Source organism: Castor canadensis, chromosome X (assembly GCF_047511655.1).
Source record: "Castor canadensis chromosome X, mCasCan1.hap1v2, whole genome shotgun sequence".
Taxonomy (NCBI): domain Eukaryota; kingdom Metazoa; phylum Chordata; class Mammalia; order Rodentia; family Castoridae; genus Castor; species Castor canadensis.
Genome location: NC_133405.1, coordinates 116,466,440 through 116,489,428, shown reverse-complemented (window position 1 = coordinate 116,489,428; position 22,989 = coordinate 116,466,440). Strand labels below are relative to the sequence as shown.

Here is a 22,989-nt window from a genome sequence, read left to right as displayed (position 1 = left end):
TCCTAAGGTTACTATGAATTTTAATTGAGGCAGCTGTCAGTTTCCTTCTTTTAGGAACTTTTGGGAGAAGATACTCCTTCCACAATCTCTGCAGTATTTATGTTAACACTTTTGTACACCTGAATTTTTTATAAGTAACACAGCCTTTTGGTTAGTGAAGCACTTGGGAAAAGTGAATGAGTTCCATCTCTAACTAAGCATTCTCAAAAGTAGAAAGTGGTGTGGGCTCCAGAACATACTTGATAACAGCCTTTTAAAATGATTATAAATACAGTACAGTTAATTTAACATAGATTATGTGAACATATAAATTTATGATTTTCAAATGTAAATGTACTTCCATAAGCAATATAACAATGACATAAACATTGGAAAATATAAATTGTGTTCTCAAGTCCTGTTTCTTGGTTAGCCTTCCTAGAGTGCTGTCAATATCACTGGTGTTTTCAAATGACCAGCTTTTGACTGTAGAAATAGATATTCTCTAATATAGAACTCTGTTTCTAACTATTGTTTTAACTGTATTTAATTTCAGCTCAAACTGCAAGATTTTTAATGATTCAAAAAAGCTTAAATAATCATGAATTAATATGTTTCTGTAAAACAAAGCTTTCCAATGAAAAATGAACTACCATTACTACATTTTTATTGTAACATTATAAGTCTATATATGCTAGATATATAAAGATGATCCTTCCATAAAATCAGTCTCTGTCTGAGTTGGCTGGATTGATCCCAAAATGTTGCATTTACTTTGGGATGTTGATACTTTTATTTTTCTGTCACTCAGTTTGGTAATTTTTCCTTTGCATTTCATAATGGTCAATTAGCAAAGTAGAACCTTGGAGGAAGATAGCATCCACATAGTAAAAGTAAAATAGAGTGTATAGCTATGCCTATATATCAAAGAACATAATTTGGATACATATCATAATCAAATTAATTATATAGGCAAGCGTAATATAATTTGGATTTTACTGCATTCATCATCTACAAAAGGATAATTTTATCATAGAACCATTTTGGAATGTGTACATTTTCTAACTCCTTTTGGAACATGTACAAGCAAGATTTCATGGAGATCTAGTTGATATTGTTGCTACTTCTTATATTTTTAAAACTATCCTCATTTTTTATTTGTTTAAAATATAGTTTAAGAAGAGGGTCAATTTAAAATTACAATATAATGTTTATATATGCATAAGTGAGTGTGAAATAAACATAAACAATTAATATATCTGACTGGACTGAAATCCTAATTATCTGTAGGGCTAAATGCCTATTTAATAATTATCTCATTTATGCTTCTTGTGACTGAATTAGAGGCCAGTAGTGGACAGTGGGAATGGATTACTAAAACTGTTTGAAATTATGAAGTTGTAAACCTCCCATGAAGATACCAAACTTTTACAGTCCTCATCTGTGGTAGATTCTTAGACTGATACCAGTTGGACCCTTCTGATCTCAAGACAACTTGGTATTGCTGATATCCTTCCACTATTTGACACTAATCAGAGTAAATGTGACCAGATGCAAGGGAGCTGGTGGAGGGGTGAGCCCCCAGGTACTCTGAGGAATTATTGCTCCCTTCCTGTCAGAATAATTCAAAGCCTATTTGAATATAGCATTGAACTCAAATTCCCAGCACACAAAAGGGACTCCTTCCTTCTGAGTTTCCCTCAAGAAGAAAGGAAGAGGAGTGGATGGTGTATAAAAGTCCTTGAGATAGTTCAAAGGAAAAATATAGGAATGAAGACACTGATAACTTTACACTAAGCAAATTTTAACTTTAGGGACTAGAAGTTGAAAGAGAAAGGGAATGCATATGTTTATTCACTTGTGGGATTTTAAAAATTGCAGGTATTTGGATAGTCTAAGGCTAGAAGTCACAATGAAGAAACCAATTAGCAAATGCATTAACATAGTTTTACCACATGATCTTATTGTCGATGTTAATTGCTTAATTAAGTAAAGCCTTTGAATTTGATATGCTATATTATCTCAGGGCTAGCTAGCTAGGTACCTTTCTAGACTATAAATGATAGATAGATTGATACACATGTGGCATGTTTTTCTATGGTGAAATTCAAAATAATAAGCTTTATATTTTTGTATTTGCAAGTGTATATGAATTTTCTAATCTGACATAAGGACTTACCTTTACCATAAAACTTGGTTGTTATTTTAGTGTCATAAATTGATTTTAATTCTAATTACTTGGCATAGATTGAATTTATTTTTTAACATTTAGATTTTGGTTAGATTTCAGTTTTATCTATTATTTAAAAATCCTCCAGAAAAGAGAAAGTGCAAAATCACATTTTTGTACTTTTATTCCTGTGTGAATGTATAAATTTAAAGATTAAAAATTGTCTATCAGTGTGTACTAATGAAGCATAATAGATATTAAAATGTATTCATTAGCAATAAAAGTTAAATGTGCTAGAAGAAATAACATATTATGAACTCACATGTTGGAGTCACTGGTTTTGAGTTTTGTTGTTTGTGACTATATAACCAGGTATGGAAAGACTAGAATTGGCATTAAATTGAGGAGAATGTAATGATAATAGAAATATAATTCATACTAATAGGATGGAATGAAATGCATACTTTCTTGCATTGTCTGTTAGAATATAAGTTGACATAACATAGAAATGATTTGTCAAATCTTGATATTAATACTTTGACTCGGTGATCCCCCTTTTAGTACTTGAGCTAAGGCAAAATCAGAAATTCAAACAAAATGCACCTATAATGATGATCATGATATTACATATTATGATGAAAGTTAAAATAATTTAAGTAGTATTACAACTTAAATAATATAATAATGCATAATGTTATGATGTATTCGTAGAGTGATTGTGTGTACGACTAACTTTTTCAAGTAATGTATCAAGCAGTGCTCATTGTATAATATTAATGGAAATGTAGGAAATGAAGTACATCTATAAAAAATATTTAATGATGCTCTGTATTTTTAAGTACACAACTCAGAGTACTAGTCACTATATAATCATGGTGTGTCACTGGAAGCCACCTTACATTTTTAAGTTACAACATTCAGAATCCTTTGAAATTACTTGTAAAAAAGTGATAAGGATATGTGGAATTCAAGTTCAGAACTAAAAAGCAGGGAAGATTAGCCTCTAAATTCTTGCTTTGATCTCTGGTCCTTCCCTTGTAGGCCTCTTAATTTCCCTACGTTTCTATGATTTTATTAGCTTATAATAGTTGTACAAGTGGATACATTGTGATATTTACATATGTGATTGCAATATGTCTTAGTTGGACTTACCCCCTCCATTATTCTCCATCTTCTCCCCTCTCTTCTTAAAACAATTTTAACAAGTTTCATTATTCTATTTTCATATATGCATACAAAATATACCCACATATATACCCTCATTCCCCTTTTCCTTGTGCACACCCTCCTCCTACTGGGACCCACCCCCCAGAAGACTTATTTTTCCCTCCTGACCTTCATTTTTTAAAAAATTAAGTGTGTATTGATATTCCAAGGAGGTTTCATCTTGGTACATCAGGTCTGTATACATCTTGCTTTAATCAAATTAACTCCCTCCCTCCCGTTACTTACTCATTTTCTATCACTATGCTCTCCTAGTATTCAACAGCTTTCTTAGTTTCCCTCTACCTGTCTTCATTCTTATTTCTCTGACTAGCTTTATCTAATTATTCATAATTTTTACTTCCTTGTAAATTTAGACTAAATGTTATCATTATAACTTCACTGGTCTTAAATCTACATTTAATTAAACAGAAGAGGACTCTGACTAAGTCAACTCTTTTCTTAAGCAACCAAAACATTGATTATTTACCTGGTTAGTATTTGGCTCCCTTACATTAGGTGGCCATCTTTGCACCAGTCAGTCATGGCTGACTTGGGCATGAGTCACATAAATAAACAATTTTTTCCTTCATTTCTGCTTATCCTGAGCTCTCAAACTCTATTCTCTATCCAAACTGCTACAAATAGACCTTACCATTTTTCTATTCACACTATTAACTCACCTTTTTGCACTTCTTGAAATTTCCATTACTGAATTCATTACTGAAGCCTCGTACCTTATATGCTTCCATGAAGGCCTTTTGGCTTCCCAGGAAAAGTTAACTTTCTCTTGATGCTCAGGTTAGGACTATATTAAAACATATATGACATTGTGTTTTCATTGTAAGATTGATGTTCATGAACTATTAACTAAAGCACATACTTTTGATACTATTCTGTTGTACAGCTTGTGAAAGAAAACTATTAATAACTCTAAAGTTATTAATATTTTATCATAGAAGTTTGTGGTAAAAAAACAAAGACACACACAAAGATAAACATATACAGACCAACTAAATTTGGCTTTCTAAGATCCTTGCACACAGAATTATCAAAATATTATTCCTGAGCTGTGTTGTTTTTCTCCTGTATGAGCCCTCATTCTAATGGTAGAAGAAATGTTTTTAAAGCAAAGCTGTCATCTTTTAAACACTAGAATAAAAAGATTTCCATTTTCTGCATGAGTCAATTTTTTCAGTGAGTATTTCCAGCAAATGAACAAGTACTACATTAACTCCATGCTTTGTTTCAGTGATTTCCTTGGTCAGAGTGGTTTCACTGAATGCTGTGTGTAAATTGGTCAGATAGAACAAGAATTTATATTTCCACAATTTTATTGGTAACTTTGAAACTTCTATTATCTCACAGGACCCAGAAATTGAATTGAGGCTTTATTACTAAGCCAGGTTGTAGCAATGGACCCAGGAGTCAGTAGCTCAATTTTCTACTTCTTTGCATCAAATTTTCTTTTGAAAATGATGCATACAATACTGGAGAATGGCAGGGAGGAGCCTCCGTGAAGTGTTAAATATTTGGTTCACTGGGTCCTATCAGCAGGTAGGGCCTATGGGGAGCTTGTTTATCCAGCAGAACGATCTCATTATAAGGACAGTGATGTACTATGGTTTACTTCATACCCTGAAGCCATTGAAGAAAACAACTGAGTGAGTGATATTCAGCTAGGCCCTGTATTGTCTTATTATGACTTGCAATAACTGGCAGCATATTAAAATAGAGATCAGGGACTACATCTACTCTGTTTAATGAAGTTCTAAAATTTCAAAGCTGTTGAATTATTCAGTATTCAGTATTTTCCAATTTATAGAATAAAAGAATGTGTGATTGACTATTTTACAGCACAGTAATGGAAATAAAGAAAGAGAATGCACAGGTTTTATAAATTTCAGAGTAACTACTTATTTTTCATAATTGCGTGTTACCCAAAGCAGTCTCTTTATAGGCCATAGTAGAACTTCTTGTCAAATGCAATAATAAGAATATGTCTTCCAAAACTAAGGAATAATGGAAGGAGAATGTCTATGTATCTATCTATCTATCTATCTATCTGTCTATCTACCTATCTATCTATCTCTATCTAGTTATCCATCTATTTAGAAATCACTAAGAACAACCTACCATGCAGCTTTGTTTAGCCTTGAAAATATCCATGAATATTTGATTATTTCTATTAGAAATGAAACTGGTTTTGAGACAAATGTCCTATCCTACCCATGACAACACACTGGAAAAAGAGCAAGTTGTAAACTCAAAGGAAGGGAGGAACCCTGTTTTATGTGATATGCAATAAGCTTATCAAATGCCTTAGTCCCACCAGAGTAGTGCCAAGAATAGTGCAAGTACCCAAAAAGATTCATTGAAATAAAGAATTTATCAATGAATGCCTCTTTTCAGAAGTGACAGATTAAATATAGTAAAATTGCTCCTCCTCCTAAAACTTCTAATTTTTTCTATTATCGGAAATAAAAGAAATGTGATATGACTACTAAGGGTCTAAAATTTTCACCTTTGAGGAGTATATTAAGGAACCCAGCTACAGGTTGTTTTTTAGTAGAGCAGCCAAAGAAAGTATACTGAGCTAGATGAGCGATGAAAAGTTATATGTTCCTCCTTTTTTGTTTGTTTGTCTTATGATGTATTTTAAGACATAGTCCTATTACATAACTCAGACTGGCCTCATACTGTGATCCTTCTCCCTTAGCCTCCTGAGTGCCAAGATTAGAGGCATATGCCACCACACCTCTTTATAAGTATTTATCAGTTAAAAAACAAGCTTCCCCTCACTGAGAACTTAAACTGCTATCTAAATAATAACTAATTGCAATAAATGTTATTATGAGGTAGTGATGCTAGGCCAAAAGATTCTTTCAGTTTTAAGTTTAATCAGAATTAATAAACAGACTTAAAGCTAACCTCATTTAAGCCAACACTTGGAGATTTTTTAATTGCTAAACAGCACTGACATAACCCAGATATTTTGAATCTAAAGCTCTAAGGGGAAGCAAAAAATCTCTTAACAAGTCTTACAAGTAATAGTCTATTGCACACTAAAATTTGAAAATTCTGAGCTACAGAATTAGGTTCAAATATCTTGGCATGATGTCTTGCCAAATCCAAATTTCTGGACTTCTTTTGATATTTACTCTTTCCCTGCCCTCCCCACTCTACCACTTCAGAACATTTATTGTTCTATTTAACTAGCCCATGGACTTGAAATTTCCTCTTCCCAATTATCAAGATAGGAATTGAGGCACAAGTTAAATTCCATCTCCTTCTTAAATCCTTTTTGTTTTTTACCATCAGATTTCACACCCCATTAGCTCATTAGAAAAATAGAGAACAATTATGGGTTGAGGGATAGAATAAATCTCTTATTCTGTGTTTTCCCAGCAATATTATCACTACTATTGGAATTCCTCCATTCCTCTTTTTGATATATATATGTTGACAGGTGTGTCACTACTAAAAGCCATACTAGTTTCAGTAATCTCTGTTGCAGAGCAGTATGTTGCAGGTGGTAGGAGGTCAATAACATATGTGAAATCCTACCAAAACTATGTTTTTTAATTGTAATGTATGATCATTTTATGTGTTCATTGCTTTAAACAATAGCTTGTTTGGGATTGTTACAAAATTTGAAGACCTTTTATAACTTGTAATCTTTAAAAATATAATTCTGTTCTGTTATGTGCTATAAAGCAAAAATAAAATAAAAGTAAATCTGTGCCTTGAGCTTTGTTGCTCTCTTTAAAGGATCAATTTGTATAGAGCACGTCCTGCCATTCAACAGGCCTTTCCCTGAGAGGCTCCTCTAAATTGGGAAAAGGATTAAATTTGATCAGTGTTTGTTTGGTCTGTTACTCATCATGTTGCTATTAACAATTTTCCCAAATGTATAAAATGCCTAAAACTAGCAATACTTTTGATCTATTTGTATGCACATGTACATATCAGTTTTGTCATCCAAATAGAGATTTTTTTTTGGTGGAGATATACACAAAATAAATACCATCATATTATGCCTAATGATCATAAAACATTGCACTGTGTTTAATAGATCAATGGGGATTCATGGAGTTCTGAACTATGCACAATGCTGTGCAAAGTGTTCTGAGTCAAAAATTATATTGTTTTGCATTATTATAAAGGATTATGAATAGCGTAATTTTTCTAAATTAGTAAGACTAAAAATATCTAGAAACAATAGTCATGAGTGAATGCTATGACACCCAAGATACACATTTTCAATACCAATCTAAGTGAACATTTACTGAATTAATCACTCCTTTTTTCAATATACACTTATTGTTTTCCTAGTATGCCTCAACAACAGTAAAACAAATCCATAAAGATATGTAAATAGCTATAGGTATACAATTAGATCTGGATGAAATTTAGATACATAAGATGAGAGTGAGAGTAAATTTCCAGTTCTGAAAAAGTTCCCATAGTCAACTGATAATGAAATATACAGAAGCAATAATGAATCAATATGATACATACATTTAAAAGTATATGTTCAATAAAGAACCCCCAAACAATAAATAATTGAAAATCTTTAGTATCAATTGGTATTGTTTTACTCTTAAAGTGGACCATATGACCTGCCTGAAACTGAGGAGGGGAAGGGGGGAAGAGTGAGGGAGGGGGGAAGGGTGAGGGAGGGGGGCAGGGTGGAGAAATGACCCAAACAATGTATGCACATAATAAAAAAGAAAGTGGACCATATGTATTAAGATGTTGCACATCTGTATCAGTCCCTTATGAACACTATAATAAAAAACCAAAACCCAGATGTTCTTGCAGTACAATGTACATCTGCTTGTGTTTGCCCAAATAGTGGGGTTTTCTACTTCTGTTCAGCATGGGAATGGAAAAAAGGACATTCACTGTATTACAGCCATTATTTTGGTATTTTCTGATGTAACTTTTAAATGTTAAGAAAAGAAAAATAGTGATTTAGAGACAGTAGATCTTTTACCAAATATACTTAAAATGAGTCAGGAATAACATGATCCCACACAGAAGGACAGGGCCTTCAGATTAACTATCAAGGAATGGCTCTGAGAGTATTAACTTAAAACATTGAAAATTTGCTCATAGATGCATACAAAGAAGAGCAACTTAATGAAGATTATTACCCAGGTAAAAGGCAGGTATAGGTCTTTCAATGGCAGCACTAGAAAGTTTCATAATGTTAGTTAGATTCAAAAGTGATTAGTGACCTTAAGCCTTCAGGATTAGTTCAGGATTTTATTTTGGTGGAGATTGGCCCAGGGTGATTGAAGAACTCCTAGTCCACCTGATGAGTCCAAAGAGTACAAATGAATCACGGACTGCAAACAATCCAAGTTTGCTATCATGCTGTTTTTCTGACTAATTATGCAAAAAGTGGATGCTCTAATTATTTATTCTGGGACCTTGACCATTTCTCACTTCCTCTAGGCTCAATGGCATGTAGCAGGCACAAACACAAGCCCATGGCACAGGATAATTTCCTTTATCAACTCCAGACTAACCCCATGACAGACTGGGATTTGAACTTCCCTCTATATCTGCATTACACAGAGCTCATTTACTATCTGTTATATTATTATATACATTTGCCAACTCTATCATCCTATCCACAAAAAGAATCATAAATAACATTTGTTATAGGGAATCTGATTCACATGTAATTCCTAGAGCACCTTTTGGTTAAATTATGTACAAAAGACTCTAAGTACTTTTTTTCTATATTATTACATGGAATATATGCTACTTTCAACTTTATCAGCATATTTCATTATCCAGAAAAGTCTATCTACTAACTTACATTGATTCAAATATGTACTGAGTTAAATAGTGTTCTGAAATTTTCAGGCACTTCCTAGAACCTTACAATGTGACCTTACTGGAAACTGGGACTCTACATATGTAATTAGCATGCTGAAGTAATGTGCCACCTAAATCCAATAGAATACATCCTTATAAGAAGAAGAGAGGAGTGCAGACATGAGACAGGGAGAATGTTGTGCAAAAATAGAGGCAGAGATTATAGTGATGTATTCACAAGCCAAGAGCAGGTTGCTAGCTGTTGTAGAAGCTAGGAGGAAATGATTCTCCATCAGAGTTCCCTCAAGGAACAAAGCATTTTGATACCTTGGTTTTAGACTTCTAGGCTCTATAACCGTGAGAGAATTAATGTATATTATATTTAGCTGCAAAGTTTGTTGTACTTTCTTACAACAGCATCAGAAAACTATAAAATGTTTATGGCACATTGTGACTACACATGGCCATGTGATGTGGGGGGAAACCAGCCATTGAAGAGTGACACTCTCAGGAAGGTGAACAAGGAAGAACTCTACAATGAAATTCTTCCGACAAGAGGTGAAGCATATTGAGTCTTTCCCCCTAGTTTTTACCTTAACCTTGGGAAATAATGCTGCCTCTCTGATTTTGACAGATGAGGAGAAGTCTTGGAAGATGGGGCCACTCTTTCTCCCACTCACTTCCTCCAACTACTCCAGCCTTCCTGCTCTCCCTTAAATATACTCAGTGAATTCCCATCCTCCAGTACCTGTTTCTAATCTTGCTGTCTCACACATTCAGCCTACTTTCTGCTCAAACGTTAGCCTCTCAGAGAAATGTTCTCTGGCAATCTTACTGAGAGCACCCTAGGTTCTCTGGTCTCTTTGCTTGCTTTATTTTTACTTTTTGATAGATTATATTGCTATGATTACTATCAATTTGCTCTGAGAGCTGAAACTCTGTTTTGTTCACCACTCTACCATTCCCTAGCCTACAGTGGGTGGTGAATAAATGAGTGAATGACATAGCCTGAGGTGCAGTGAAAATAAGTGTAAATTTCCCAAGACCTCACTGAAGTCTGTGTGACATTCAAGACTGATTTCCTTCTACCTCTCTACAGATGCAATGGCTCAGAAATAGGTCTGAAATCTGAAAGAAGTGTCACATGACATACTAACATAAATGTAGAACTGATTTATGGGAGCAATGGGATATAAAAGCACCACATTTATGGATGTATATTCCTTTTGCCTCCTGTGAGAAACATGATTGGTTGGGAAGGGCAACTATTCAAGCTCAAAAGGTATTCAAGGGGCATTAGAAGTTGATCATAAAAATGTCAATTTATAGTTAAACACACCAAGTGAATATTTATGTCAAGTTGTAAGGATATTGATGCTGGTCAGGAGCATAACACTCTTCAAAACCTCCAAAACAGTATAAGGAGACATTATTAGCGAACCAGGAGTCAGTGTTGCTGACTCTGCTTTATAACCTGGGGGTTTATTTCTCCCTACTTTTCTTTCAGAAATATGTATACTCACCTAGACCTATTTTCCCCTTAGCTAAAGTTTTATTTTCTTCAACCAATAAAGATATATAGATATATTAGATCATCACAAATAAATTTAAGGGCTGAGGATGTAGCTCACTGGTAGAGCACATGCTTAATATGCACAAGGACATGAGGTCAATCACTAGTACTGCAAAATAAAAAGTAAAGATAAAAAGAGAAATTCATATGCGGGGAAGACTAAGATCAGTATGCTGCTCTGATCCAATGAGCTGCTATGGTTCAGCTTGGATATGCCTCCCCAGGAAGGGTAAAAAGTGTGTCTCACGTTGCTCTACATCCTAGAGTCTTAAGAATGTTGTAACCCCACAACAAATGGGTTGACAGTGAGGAATTGCTGACTCTGAAAATTTATTTTAAGCATGCTTTACTTAAATTCACAATGATGACTCTTTCCCTTACTGAAAAAAAATGGAAAATTGCATTAACATGGTCTTTTGTTGAGAAGGCAACACAGAAGTAAATAGAGCTAATTAAAACATTGAATAAAAATGGTTTAAAATGCTCAAGAAAGAAAATATGTGTAATGAATCCAGTCAGAGATTTTGGGGTGATGAATGATGGCTGAACAATTTTGCCATTCAGTTGTTAGAGGAGTGATATGCCGTTACTATGTGCTTGGAGATGAATTTAAGAAACAGTGCATAAGGGTTAAGATCTTAACATATCTAGTGAGATGCGGGCTTCTACAGAGGGCTACTGTGAAAGAAAGTTATAAGATTGTTTTGAAAATGATTTTCAAAATATGTATAACACCTCAAAATATATTGCTTGATCCATTAATTCCATTTTCAAGTCCATTGAAGAAGTGGTGTTATACATATTTTTAAGAGGGGGAAGTTGTAGAACTTTGTGCAGAAAGTTTATTTATAAGAGAATCATTATACCATCACATCTAGTGGAAAACTTGAAGTTAACTAACAGAACAATTAAGTAAATCTCAATATAACAATATCGTGTAATATTATGCAATTATTAGACTGATTTAGGTAGAAAAATGATACTAAATTTCTACATATAGAAATGTAGAAAATGATAACATACAAAACTTGAGTAAATAAAAGGATAGATTAATAATGTTTTGTTCTCCCTTTACTATCCTATAGCTTTCTTTTTGTCTTCTTATTAATAGAAAACCAATACTTTAAAACAAATCCTCACACTAAGAAATACACAGGTTTTGTGTGTTCAAATTTAGAATATCTGCTAGACTTCGGATACTAAGATATGATGTTCTAACATCATATCTTGATACTAAGATATTGTATGTTAACAATACTACCAGGTTCTTATTTACCTTAGGACCAGCTGCTCCCTGATCAACAGGGAGCCATATCTCAGAAGAAATGTGATAACAGCTAACCAAGTTCTGCACCCACCTGGAGGTGACCTACTTAGACAGGCTGATAGATGATAATTTCCAGACTTTATCAGACAAAAGATTTCTAGAAACTGTGTTCCTGGTAATTGGCAGAGTTTTCTGAGTAACATCAACTCTTATCACCCATGCAAATTTCTCCAAAATATTTCAAAGCACTCTTCCAATGTTTTTACTCTGCATGTATTTTAAAGGCAATAATCTGGAATCATTCTATCCTAGATAAATGTGATCCAGAAAGCAAAGTTGGAGACAAAGTGTTTTGTGAACCCAATTATAATAAAATGTTAGCTTTTGTTGATATTATTGTTTCTGATAACTTGGGGGCACCTCTATTTTCCCCACTAAATGAGGCCAATTTCAATTATGCTAGCTTTCAATTATGTAGTTCATATTTAGAAACAGAAGCAACCAGCCTGTCCACATAAAGTGCAGAATTCACCTATTTTAAATCTAGCCTCACCCTTTTGTTCAGTGTTTGTGATAGATGGTGTTAATGGTCTATACTAGCTACATACAATCCTGTCTTAAGCTTGGTATTTCCACACACACCGGGAACAAAATCAAATGATGCCCATATGCCAGATATTAATTTTCATCACTACAGTTAAAAAGAGAGAATATATATGTGATATATATTCAATATGTATGCAATATTTATTTGTGTATGTGTGTTTTAGGTCTGCCTATTGAGTTTTTTTAATTCTCTGCATTTCTATTGCCTAAAACTTTTAAATGAACAAAATATAAAAACATTTCAAAGACAAAACCACTTGACAGACATGATATTGTTCATTTTCTAGTTGGATGAGAAAGTTATTTCAGTCAATGACAAAAGACATGAGTTGCAAAGTAAACATTATTCCTCTCCCTCGCTGCTTGAATTCAGTCAGTCACCTTGGACTTTGCCAATTTTGCCTCCTTAATCTTCCTCCAAAACACTCTACTTTTTCCTTTTCTTCTATCCTTGCCTGATTTCAGACAGTCAACAATATCACTTTCCTGCTTAAATCCTTCTAATTTATATTCCCTCCCTAAAACGCCACATAGTATAACATATGTAAAACCATTAGACTTCTGTCAATCTCTGACTGAAACTTTTTTAGCATTTCTCCATTGCTATTTCCTGCTTTAAACTTGTTGCTGCAACAAAAAGTCATTTGCAGCTCTTAAAAAATTCTACTACTTCATAATTACGTGACTTTGCTTTTCCATTCACTTTCAAACCAGAATCTGTGTGTTCTTTTTATGGCTCACTTCTTAAATTTTGACATAGCATCTGAAGCATTTCCCTTTCATGGAACACTATCCTAAGAAGTCCTGTCCATTTCTTTATTATCACATTCCCACGTTGTGCTATTAATTTATATCTATCTTCTACTGTACCAGAAGCTTCTTAAACCAAAGGGGGAGGTGCTATGCCTTGTATGTCTTGATATCTTTTAGCCCCTAGGATTGAAACTCAAATAAAACTGACTCTCAGTATACAAATATATAAATCTGTGTTAGTTCACATTTCCAGAACTGAGTCCAAGATAGGGTTTTGGATGCACATGATTGAATGGGGGAAGTTTTCTCCTTGAGAAACCTATTAGTAAGAAAGGGAAGCAGGGTCGAATACAGGGGATGGCTGGGTGAAAAGGGGGTGTTCAGTAAACTCTAGGTTTGGCATGATCCGTAGGAGCTATGCACCACAGTGTTATTCAACTTAAGGCAAGGAATGCTTACACCAGTCAGGTTTTGTAATGGGTCACCTCCAGGGCGATGTGTATTTACAAGAAGAGTGGCTTTTGTCAGTCCAAGATAATTTTCAAGAGATGGTTTTGGCCTGTTATTCAACAGTCAAATAAGCTGGAGACAGAATACATTGATTTAGAAATGGGTTGAGCATTTCCCAAACATAGATGTCTTATTTTCTAGTCATGAGGATGGAACCCAGGGCCTCATACATGTTAGGTAAGCATTCTATCACTAAGCTACATCTTCAGCCCCTTTTATAATTGTATTTTAGACTGGATACACACTAAGTTGTTCAGTCTGGCCTTGAACTTGTGATCCTACTACCTCAATCTTCCAAATATCTGGGTTTGCAGGGATGTGTCACAAAGCCTAAACTTAATTATTTTATAATTATTCCAATATATCTGTCCAATTAGATAATTAAGAGTACTATGACTTACTCTTTTATAAACTCTTAGATTTTCATATTAGCATGCAATATGTATAAGCTCTATGATTAGACTTTTTTTAGAATTCAGCCTTCAAGCTTGTTACCATGGAAATATTTTGAGCTCTTACATATGTGGTAATAGTGACTTAAAGTACTTTCTCTAATCTCATTTGAATATATTGACATTATCCGGTGTATGTAGCTTTTGTTCATGAAATGATACTTCAGTATGAACTCTCAGTAAAGCAATTAGTTCTGAATCTGAATTCCATCACTGTCTTCATATAAGGTCCCAGAACTTTATGTGTGGTTATAAAAAGAATGAAGATAATGCTTTCTACTCTTATTCCCCAACATAATTTTATGGCTTCATTAACTTCCATTGGCTGTAATGGAAAATGTACTGTAGAGGAGTATTGAAGCAGAGTGTTTGCATGGAATTCTCCCATCAAGCAAGGACAGTACCAAGAGCAACATTTCTGAGAGAGGCATTGTAAAAGGGTTTTTTATTCTGGAGGAAAGAAAAACAAATTAACTTCTACTGGTCTACACAATCACCTGGTAATAAATTTTAAATGCTAATAATAAAAGTACATGAAAATTAATGGTGTCTAGAAATATGCTTTTGAAATGATTGTTCCAAGTGATGAGAACTTGTGTGCTGAAGTAAGAAAAAACTGAGTGTGTCAATAGCAATTCTGGTCATGATGTGTTAAGTTTTACATTATCACATATCCTTTTAGGATTTGACATGACTTGCTGCACAAAGTTTAAAAATGCCTCATAGTTATATAAGAAAAATGTCTTTATTCATATGGTGATGATGAAGTATTTTGGAATAATTATAAAATAATTGAGTTTAGGTTTTGTGACACATCCCTGCAAACCCAGATATTTGGAAGATTGAGGTAAGAGGATCACAAGCTCAAGGCCAGACTGAACAACTTAGTGATATCCAGTCTCAAAGTACAATTATAAAAGGGTCTGAAGATGTAGCTTAGTGATAGAATGCTTGCCTAACATGTATGAGGACCTGGGTTCCATCCTCATGGCTAGAAAATAAGACATCTATGTTTGGGAAATGTCATTTTTGTGTCTAATTTTTTTCAGCTGCTTAGAAAAAATGGGATGCACACACAGAGTGAAAGAACATGTAAATAAATGAGGCAAAATGTTAACAAAGAACAAAACTTATTAGTTAATGCTTCTTTTGTTTAATAAAATGCCTTATTGTCACAGTTGAAAGAGAACTTAAGTCCATCATTAATTTAAACACATTTAAACAAATAATTTGAATTTCCCCCAACCTATTCTTTTGAATAGCCATCTTTCTTCCAAGAAGTATTAAAACATGTTAATAATTTGGCAGCTTGTTTTTCACAGCATGCATTTAGTTGAATGCTAGTAAAATCTCCTGGGCCATAGATCATCTCATTCTGCATTAAAATGAACACAAAGTGTTTTCTCCCTAATAGTTGAATACTGAATAACTTTAATTTGCAGGAATATTTATGTTTTCAACATTTTACTCAGTATGTATATATAGATACAAATATATTCCCAATACAACTTTCCCTTTCTTCTCCTGATCTAATTCATTACTTTTTAGAACTTTCTAGGCTAAATCTTTTTACTTTTGCCCTCAAACAATTTCTTTATCTTACAAATCTTCTGAGACTTTGAATAATTTCATTTTTACTGCTGAAATTGCTATCTTGAAGGTGTTTCAACCTTTTTCACTGGCTATCTGTGTCAGATAGCCTTAGTACAATAACATTTGTAGAATTGAATCATAATTCATATAGTAGTAAAACAAGATAATTTCATGCTTATCACCAGAATTATAAATGTTTAAAATAAAATTCCACCTAGGATTCATTTCATGTAATAGGACAAATGTCTAAATCTCTGTTGGTACATATCACATGCAATTATGTGACCTTGATATTTCTGTACAGATCATTCATCCTATTTGGTGTGATATTCATTGACAGGAATGATGGCAATGCCTGACACACTGATCATTTCTACCAAGTTCCAGAATATTTACTCTAGATAATATCGCAATACAACCCTTTAAGAAGAATTTTGAAGTCAAATTTGATTACTAAAATTGAGTAAATCAAGAATGGTATGAAATTGACACTTTCATTAAGAAATAGAATACATAGTGGTTGGGAGAATGAATTCTGGGTTCAGACATAGCTGGGTGAAAATCCCAGTTCTGACACCTATTTAGCTATCATTCAGTCTTTTCAATTGTACAATTAGGTCATTCATTTGTTTACTTACTCATTCAGTTATTCATTTAGTAAATATTTGTTGAGCTGGTTAGAACATATTCCTGTTCTAGGGCTTACAGAGCACTGAACAAGAAAAACAAAGTCCTTGACTTCCCTGGATTTATAATCTGTTGGTGACACAAAAAGAAAAAAAAAAACCATACATAATTTAATTGCAGATAGAATGAAATCCTATGAAAAAATATTAAAGCAGAATTTATATCAAGTGTTCAGTATAGGAAAGTAGTGTTTCATACAGAACAGTAAGAAAAGGCATCTTAGAGAAAGTGATGTTTGAAGGGAAGCAGAGAGGAAGCCATGCAGCTGGATGGTGAAAAGGTTTTCAGACAAAGGGAGCTACAAGTTCCAAAGCCATAGTGGATGTTTTCATCAAGGGCAAATGAAAATTGGTAAACTCATTCGTGAATAATTAATATAATTTATTAATGTTAGATATTATTTTTAAATTAATAACATTTTAAATTAATATTTTTGAATTTAAAATTAATAATTAGTTCCATATGCTAGTATGTGTTTCCTTGCTCCAATATATAGCTTCCTTTTCATCTGGGTCATATTTCCATCTCCTCAATTCTATGTTTTCATCCTGTTCTCAGGGACTTTATATTACCCTAGTTTTAATTTGGAATACTTCTCTGATACTGCTGTTAGAGGTCCTGTTTTCTTAGTCTTTGCCCTTTTGTTCACCATTTGCTTATTCTGAGCAATGCCAAATTTATTTTCTTGCTAAAAGTTGGACAACCACCCTCTCTAAGCAGGAAATCCACAACTTCTCTGTGATGCTTATAATGTTGATACATCTGCCCTGTTGGGATCTGTTGTTTTGTATATATGTGAAAGAAAGGGATGATTTTAAAAATGGTGTCACCAGGTGTGTTCTTTTTTTAAATTCAATATTCATCAATATTTATTTAATATGTTTTATATATATATAGTAAATGAATGTATTTATAAACTTAAAATTTTCTGATAGCAATGAAATAAAACTATAATCTTTCAATTCATTTAAGACTGATCATCTGAGAATTTTTTATTGTGCTGGATGGGAGTACATTGTGACATTTACAAAAGTTCTTATAATGTATTAAATATATCATACTTGAATTCACCTCCTCCATTGCTCTCCTTACCCCTCCCCCACTTCCAGGAATAGATTCAACAGGTATCATTTTTGCATTTACCTACATGTGTACACATTTTTTGCATCATATTCACCCTCCTACCCCCTTTTCCTGCCATCTTCTCCCGTCCACTGGTATCAACCCTCCCTTTGCCCATAGGTCCTGTTCCACCCTCCTGCTCTCCAATTTTGTAGAAGGAAAAAAAAATGACAGTTTTGCTTTTTTGAGATACAGGTAGACACAGGGAGTTTCCTTGTGATATTTCCATGTATTATAACCTCAGTTGGTTCCTCTTCTCTATTTTTCTTCATTCTACCTTGGTCTTAATCCTAGCACTCAATGCATGTAAAGGTGGGAGATCTCAAGTTAGAGACCAGCCTGGGCTGCACAATGAGACCCTGTCACATATACACACAAACTACACAATGTTGTCAAAATGCCATTTGGAAGATGTTGCTTCCAGGAAACACAGAAAACCCAATCTTACTGCACTCCTACCCCACCATGGTTTCTTCTTTATACTTTCCCCGGTACTCCCAGATGTCATAGCAATGTAACTGTCTACCTCTGTTTCTGGCTGTGAAGCCACTACTAGAAGTCAACTCACTTTTATTTTATTTCTTGTTATCTTGCTTAGCTATAAGATATTTTTCCTTATTTTATCAATCCAGGTCAAATCAGTATGAAAAAATGCACAGCAATTTGAACAAAGATTTTTTGGTCACTTATTAAATATAACAGGGGATTGGAGTAATAAAGGGATTGGCTAAGTATTAAAGAAAGATGTATTAGTCTGGGATGCCATAGCAAGATGCTCTAGACTGAACGGCTAACATAATAGAAGTTTATTTCTCCAAGTTCTTGTGGCTAGAAAGCTCAAAATCAAAGTTCCAAGCAATTTGGTTTAGGTTGTCTCTCTCATCTTAGCTGGCAGATGGATACTTTCATTCTTGTGTGCTTTCACAATGCTTTCTTTGTGAGCACTGAGGAAGACAGAAAGAACAAGCTCTCATAGCTCTCCTTATAAGGACACTAATCCTATCAAAAAACCTGCAGCATTATTACCTCATCCAACTTTAAATACCTCCCAATGGTCCCATCTTTAACTACCATTGCTTTGTGTGTTAGTGCTTCAACATATGAATGGAGGCACAAACACTCAGTTCATACCAAAGAGAATTAATTGATAAATGGCTGCCATTACCCCTTGGGATAAGATAGAGCACACAAGCAAAAGTTCCCATTCTTTTATCCTCAGAGCAGAAATGAAGCCTTTTTGGGAAGATGTAGCCATGCTTAACTGAATGATAAAAGTCACTAGCAGAACTTGTTGGAAATGGGCCCTCTGGAAGTTGACAGAGGTTCTCCCTCTAAGGTTCCTGGGAAAGGTATTCATGAGAGCATGTCTTACCAGAGGCTCTGCGTAAAAATTGCCAAGCTGCTGGCTGCCATTCACTGCAGGAATGAAGTTCTGAAGAAGCCTTGCATACTGCAAGAACCTGCCAGGCAAGCACTGTGGAACTAGGAAGAAAAATCCTTCCCTTTTGCAATGTTTCTCCAGCACCCTCTGCTGTCAAAGCATCAAAATCATGGAGCAAAGGAAAAATATTTCAAAAGCCCAGATCTATTTTCTCAAAGCAGACAAAAAGGTATTTTTAGAACTGAGAGACAGTAAATCAATAACGAGCACATTAATATGAACTAAACTAACACCAGCAGGAGCAGACTAACTAAAGAATAAATTGTTTGTTGTCAGGGTAAAGTACTTTTCAGGGCCATTCTCAATTTTATTCATTGTTACATTTTTTGCACCTTCATTAAATCTGACTCAGTATAAATGCTCAGTAAATATTTGTTAAATGAATGAGTGAACTGACTGCTTAATTTTTTTCTCTAATGTTTTCCTTTTCTCTCTCTCTCTCTCTGTCTCTCTCTCTATCACCCTCTTTCTCTCTCTCTCTCTCTCTCTCTCTCTCTCTCTCTCTTACTCTAGCTGATGGATGCACTGATTGGTCTGTTGATATCAAGAAATACCAAGTTTTGGTGGGAGAGCCAGTACGGATCAAATGTGCACTCTTTTATGGTTATATCAGAGCAAATTACTCCCTTGCCCAAAGTGCTGGACTCAGTTTGATGTGGTACAAAAGCTCTGGTCCTGGAGACTTTGAAGAGCCAATAGCCTTTGATGGAAGTAGAATGAGCAAAGAAGAAGACTCCATTTGGTTCCGACCAACATTACTACAAGACAGTGGTCTTTATGCCTGTGTCATCAGGTATTCTTTCAATTCTATTATCGTTGAATCAATGAAATCACATGCTACTTTCACGTTCTTGAATTTTGCTCTCTTTAAACTAAAGGTATTGTCTCATTATTTGCATGTGCTGCCACTTTCTAAAATTTAGAATTGAAATTATAAAAAAAGATGGGACTGGAATTTATATTGAGACATTATTTCTAGCTTATGGAGAAAAGAGATACCATCTGGGTATGTACTTACATTGCCAGAAATTACTAAAGACTATGAAATAAAATTTATAGAGGAGGTAAAATGTCACAAATAAAATGCAAGCAAAGACTTGCAGAGAGGATACATAGTTTATTGCTAAATGGTTTGTAACATTTTGTTATTGCCCTTCACAGACAGATAAAGCAGAGATACCTGCTGAATCACACATATCTGCAAAGATGATTTAGGTAATGTGTGTATGTGCACAGGAAAAGGAAAGCAGCATTACAATGTTAGGGCATATAAAGACTCTGTTCTAGATTGTTTTTTAACCAAAACTGCTGGGTCAATATAAATATTTTCTTGAGTCTCTCAGCTCCAATAACGAAGTTAATAACAGAATTAATGAAGTCTGTACCATTATCCCCAAGGAAACACATCACACATCTGTATATCTTTGTCATCTTGTAGAAGAGACATATCTATTTTGTTTAATGAAATAGTAGCCATGTACCACATTAATAGTTAAAAAATCTCAGTTTAAGTGGTTAGCCTTTCAAGGATTGTGAATCACACCCTGAATGAATGATCATGAATACCATTAGACTATTAGAACACTTCAAAACTGGATATAGGGATACAGGGTATGTTTAAATCTACTTTTTGGGTTTTCTGTATGTTGGCTTATTCAGATTAAAAACAATCTAAAGCAGTTCATTCTTGAGGAAATTGTTTGAATCACAATAGCAAATTTTCAAATAAAAATCCAGCTTCTACTTCTGAAATTCTGATTAGTACCTACCACTCCTCTTTCATGGGCTTATTATACCTTCTTCCTCACTATCACCTGTAACAATTATCTTTATGTCGAGCTATGACTACAGGTGTTTTAGGATATCAAAATAAGTCAAAAATCAAATGGAATTTAAACAGACATGTATCTTTTCAATACTGAAAACGTATTAGAAGTTATTGTTGGGATATAAATGAATATAAGGTGTCAAGCTTTCCTTGGGAAATACTTGTTCTTTTAGAATCTACTAATGTTTTTACTAATGTTTTTACATTCAAACATAACTATTAATAGAAGTGGAGGCTTTGTTGGGGCCTTGATAAACAATTGTCATACTAGTACTGTTAAACAGTACTATTTGAACCAGCTATTCTTGCTAGACTAACAATAACTTGATTTTAATTTCAAATCTGCTGTATTTCTTTCAAAAATAATTATTTCAGATTGTTCATGAATATATGGAGGTGATTCTTAAAGATAGAGAAACGTGTGTCCTTGTCTGAGATTAGAGTTTAATCCATGGTCTAAATGATAATAATAATAATAAATAATGATATATAAACAAACATATAATGGTAAATAATGTCTTTTTCATTTTTATTGTTGATGGAAAAATCATTTGTCACATAAGTAATATGAATTTCAAAATCACTGAGTTGCTGAGCTGTAGTTCTTCATCATTTTCTTCTTTTTTGGGTGGTGCTAAAGATAGAATCCATGGCCTTGCACATGCTAGGTAAGCACTGTACCACTGAGCTACACCCCCAGCATCAGTTGCGATGTTTTAGGTGTTTAAATATACCCTTTATTCAATGCTTTGAGAAATTGCATTAAAATGTCCTGAATTTACATTTGCAAGAATGAATGAAAGGTTCAAAATTTTCTATAATGCCAACATTTGCCATATGTACATATGTCTACATTTTAATGGAAGGTGAAAATAAAAGACAAAAGCCTTAAAGTTTAATATGTATTGAGTGGCATTTTAGAGAGAGTAATAAAAGGAAGAAAGAGAAACTTTTGTCATCGAAATTCAAGTATGTCAGTTGATTTGAAACTTGTTTTGTTATGGTTTCCTTTTCCATTTTGGAAAGGGAGACTCAAAATCTTTATAAACAGACCTTGAAATAGCATGGCTTTGTGTTAATATGAAAGAAGTCCAAGGGCTGTTAGTTGAGTCTCTGATGTTTTAGTACATTGTTAGCTATCAGGCCGTAAACTGTAACCATTCATTTTCAAATAATATACTTATAAATGATTTTATAAGTTTGAAAGAGTTCCCTTGTATTCGAAAGTTCTAGTCTTCCTTATAAATGTTCTGGGTATTAACCTATCAATGAAATGGCTTAACAAGCCTTTCATGTATAGCTAATTTGCATTTATACCTAAATGTGTGCAATTAATAGGTACAAATCATAGAAATGTCTATGATTACTATTATTATAATGAACAAAAATTTTCCTACTCCCTTGCCTTAGTATCAACTTTTGAAAGAATAACACCATGCAATTCTGTACTCCATAGTGCATTTTTATTGCTTTCCACATGAATTTTTTTTATTTTACATAAAAAAGGAAGGAAAGCTGTGTCACAATTTGTTTTCTTACCATCTGTAGGAATGAGTTTATTTTATTAAAAATAAAATTTTCTTGTACTCTTGACCTCCTACTTTTTAATTCCTCTTTTCAAAGTTATGCCCTACTAGCAGTTTCATATGCAGAGCTGACTAGTGCACATATAAGCATTCCAATGCCCACCTAAATGGTAGCATTGTAAGTTGTTTGACATATGACTTTTAATTTAAAAAATTTGGCATAGTAGGGTTTGAACACAAGACCTTACACTTGCTAGGCAGACACTGTATCACTTGAGCCATACTCCCAGGCTTCTTTTGCTTTTGTTATTTAGGAATAGGGAAACAAAATTGCTCTAATACCATTTGTTGTAAAAGGTCATACTTCTTCCATTGAATTCTTTTGCATTTTTGTTCAAAATCCATTGAGCATAGTAGTGTTGGTTGGAATTCTGCATTCTTCATTCT

At 33.8% G+C, this 22,989-nt stretch overlaps 1 protein-coding gene across 4 annotated transcripts in view; it reads left to right on the top strand.

Annotated features, from left to right (window-relative positions):
* Il1rapl1 (interleukin 1 receptor accessory protein like 1) overlaps positions 1-22,989 on the top strand; it is a 1,357,677-nt gene that overhangs the window by 696,652 nt on the left and 638,036 nt on the right. For all 4 annotated transcript variants that reach the window (XM_074063978.1, XM_074063976.1, XM_074063979.1 and 1 more), the window contains one exon: positions 19,702-19,981. In XM_074063978.1, coding sequence (XP_073920079.1) covers positions 19,702-19,981 — 280 coding nt within the window. The remainder of the gene's footprint in view (positions 1-19,701; positions 19,982-22,989) is intronic.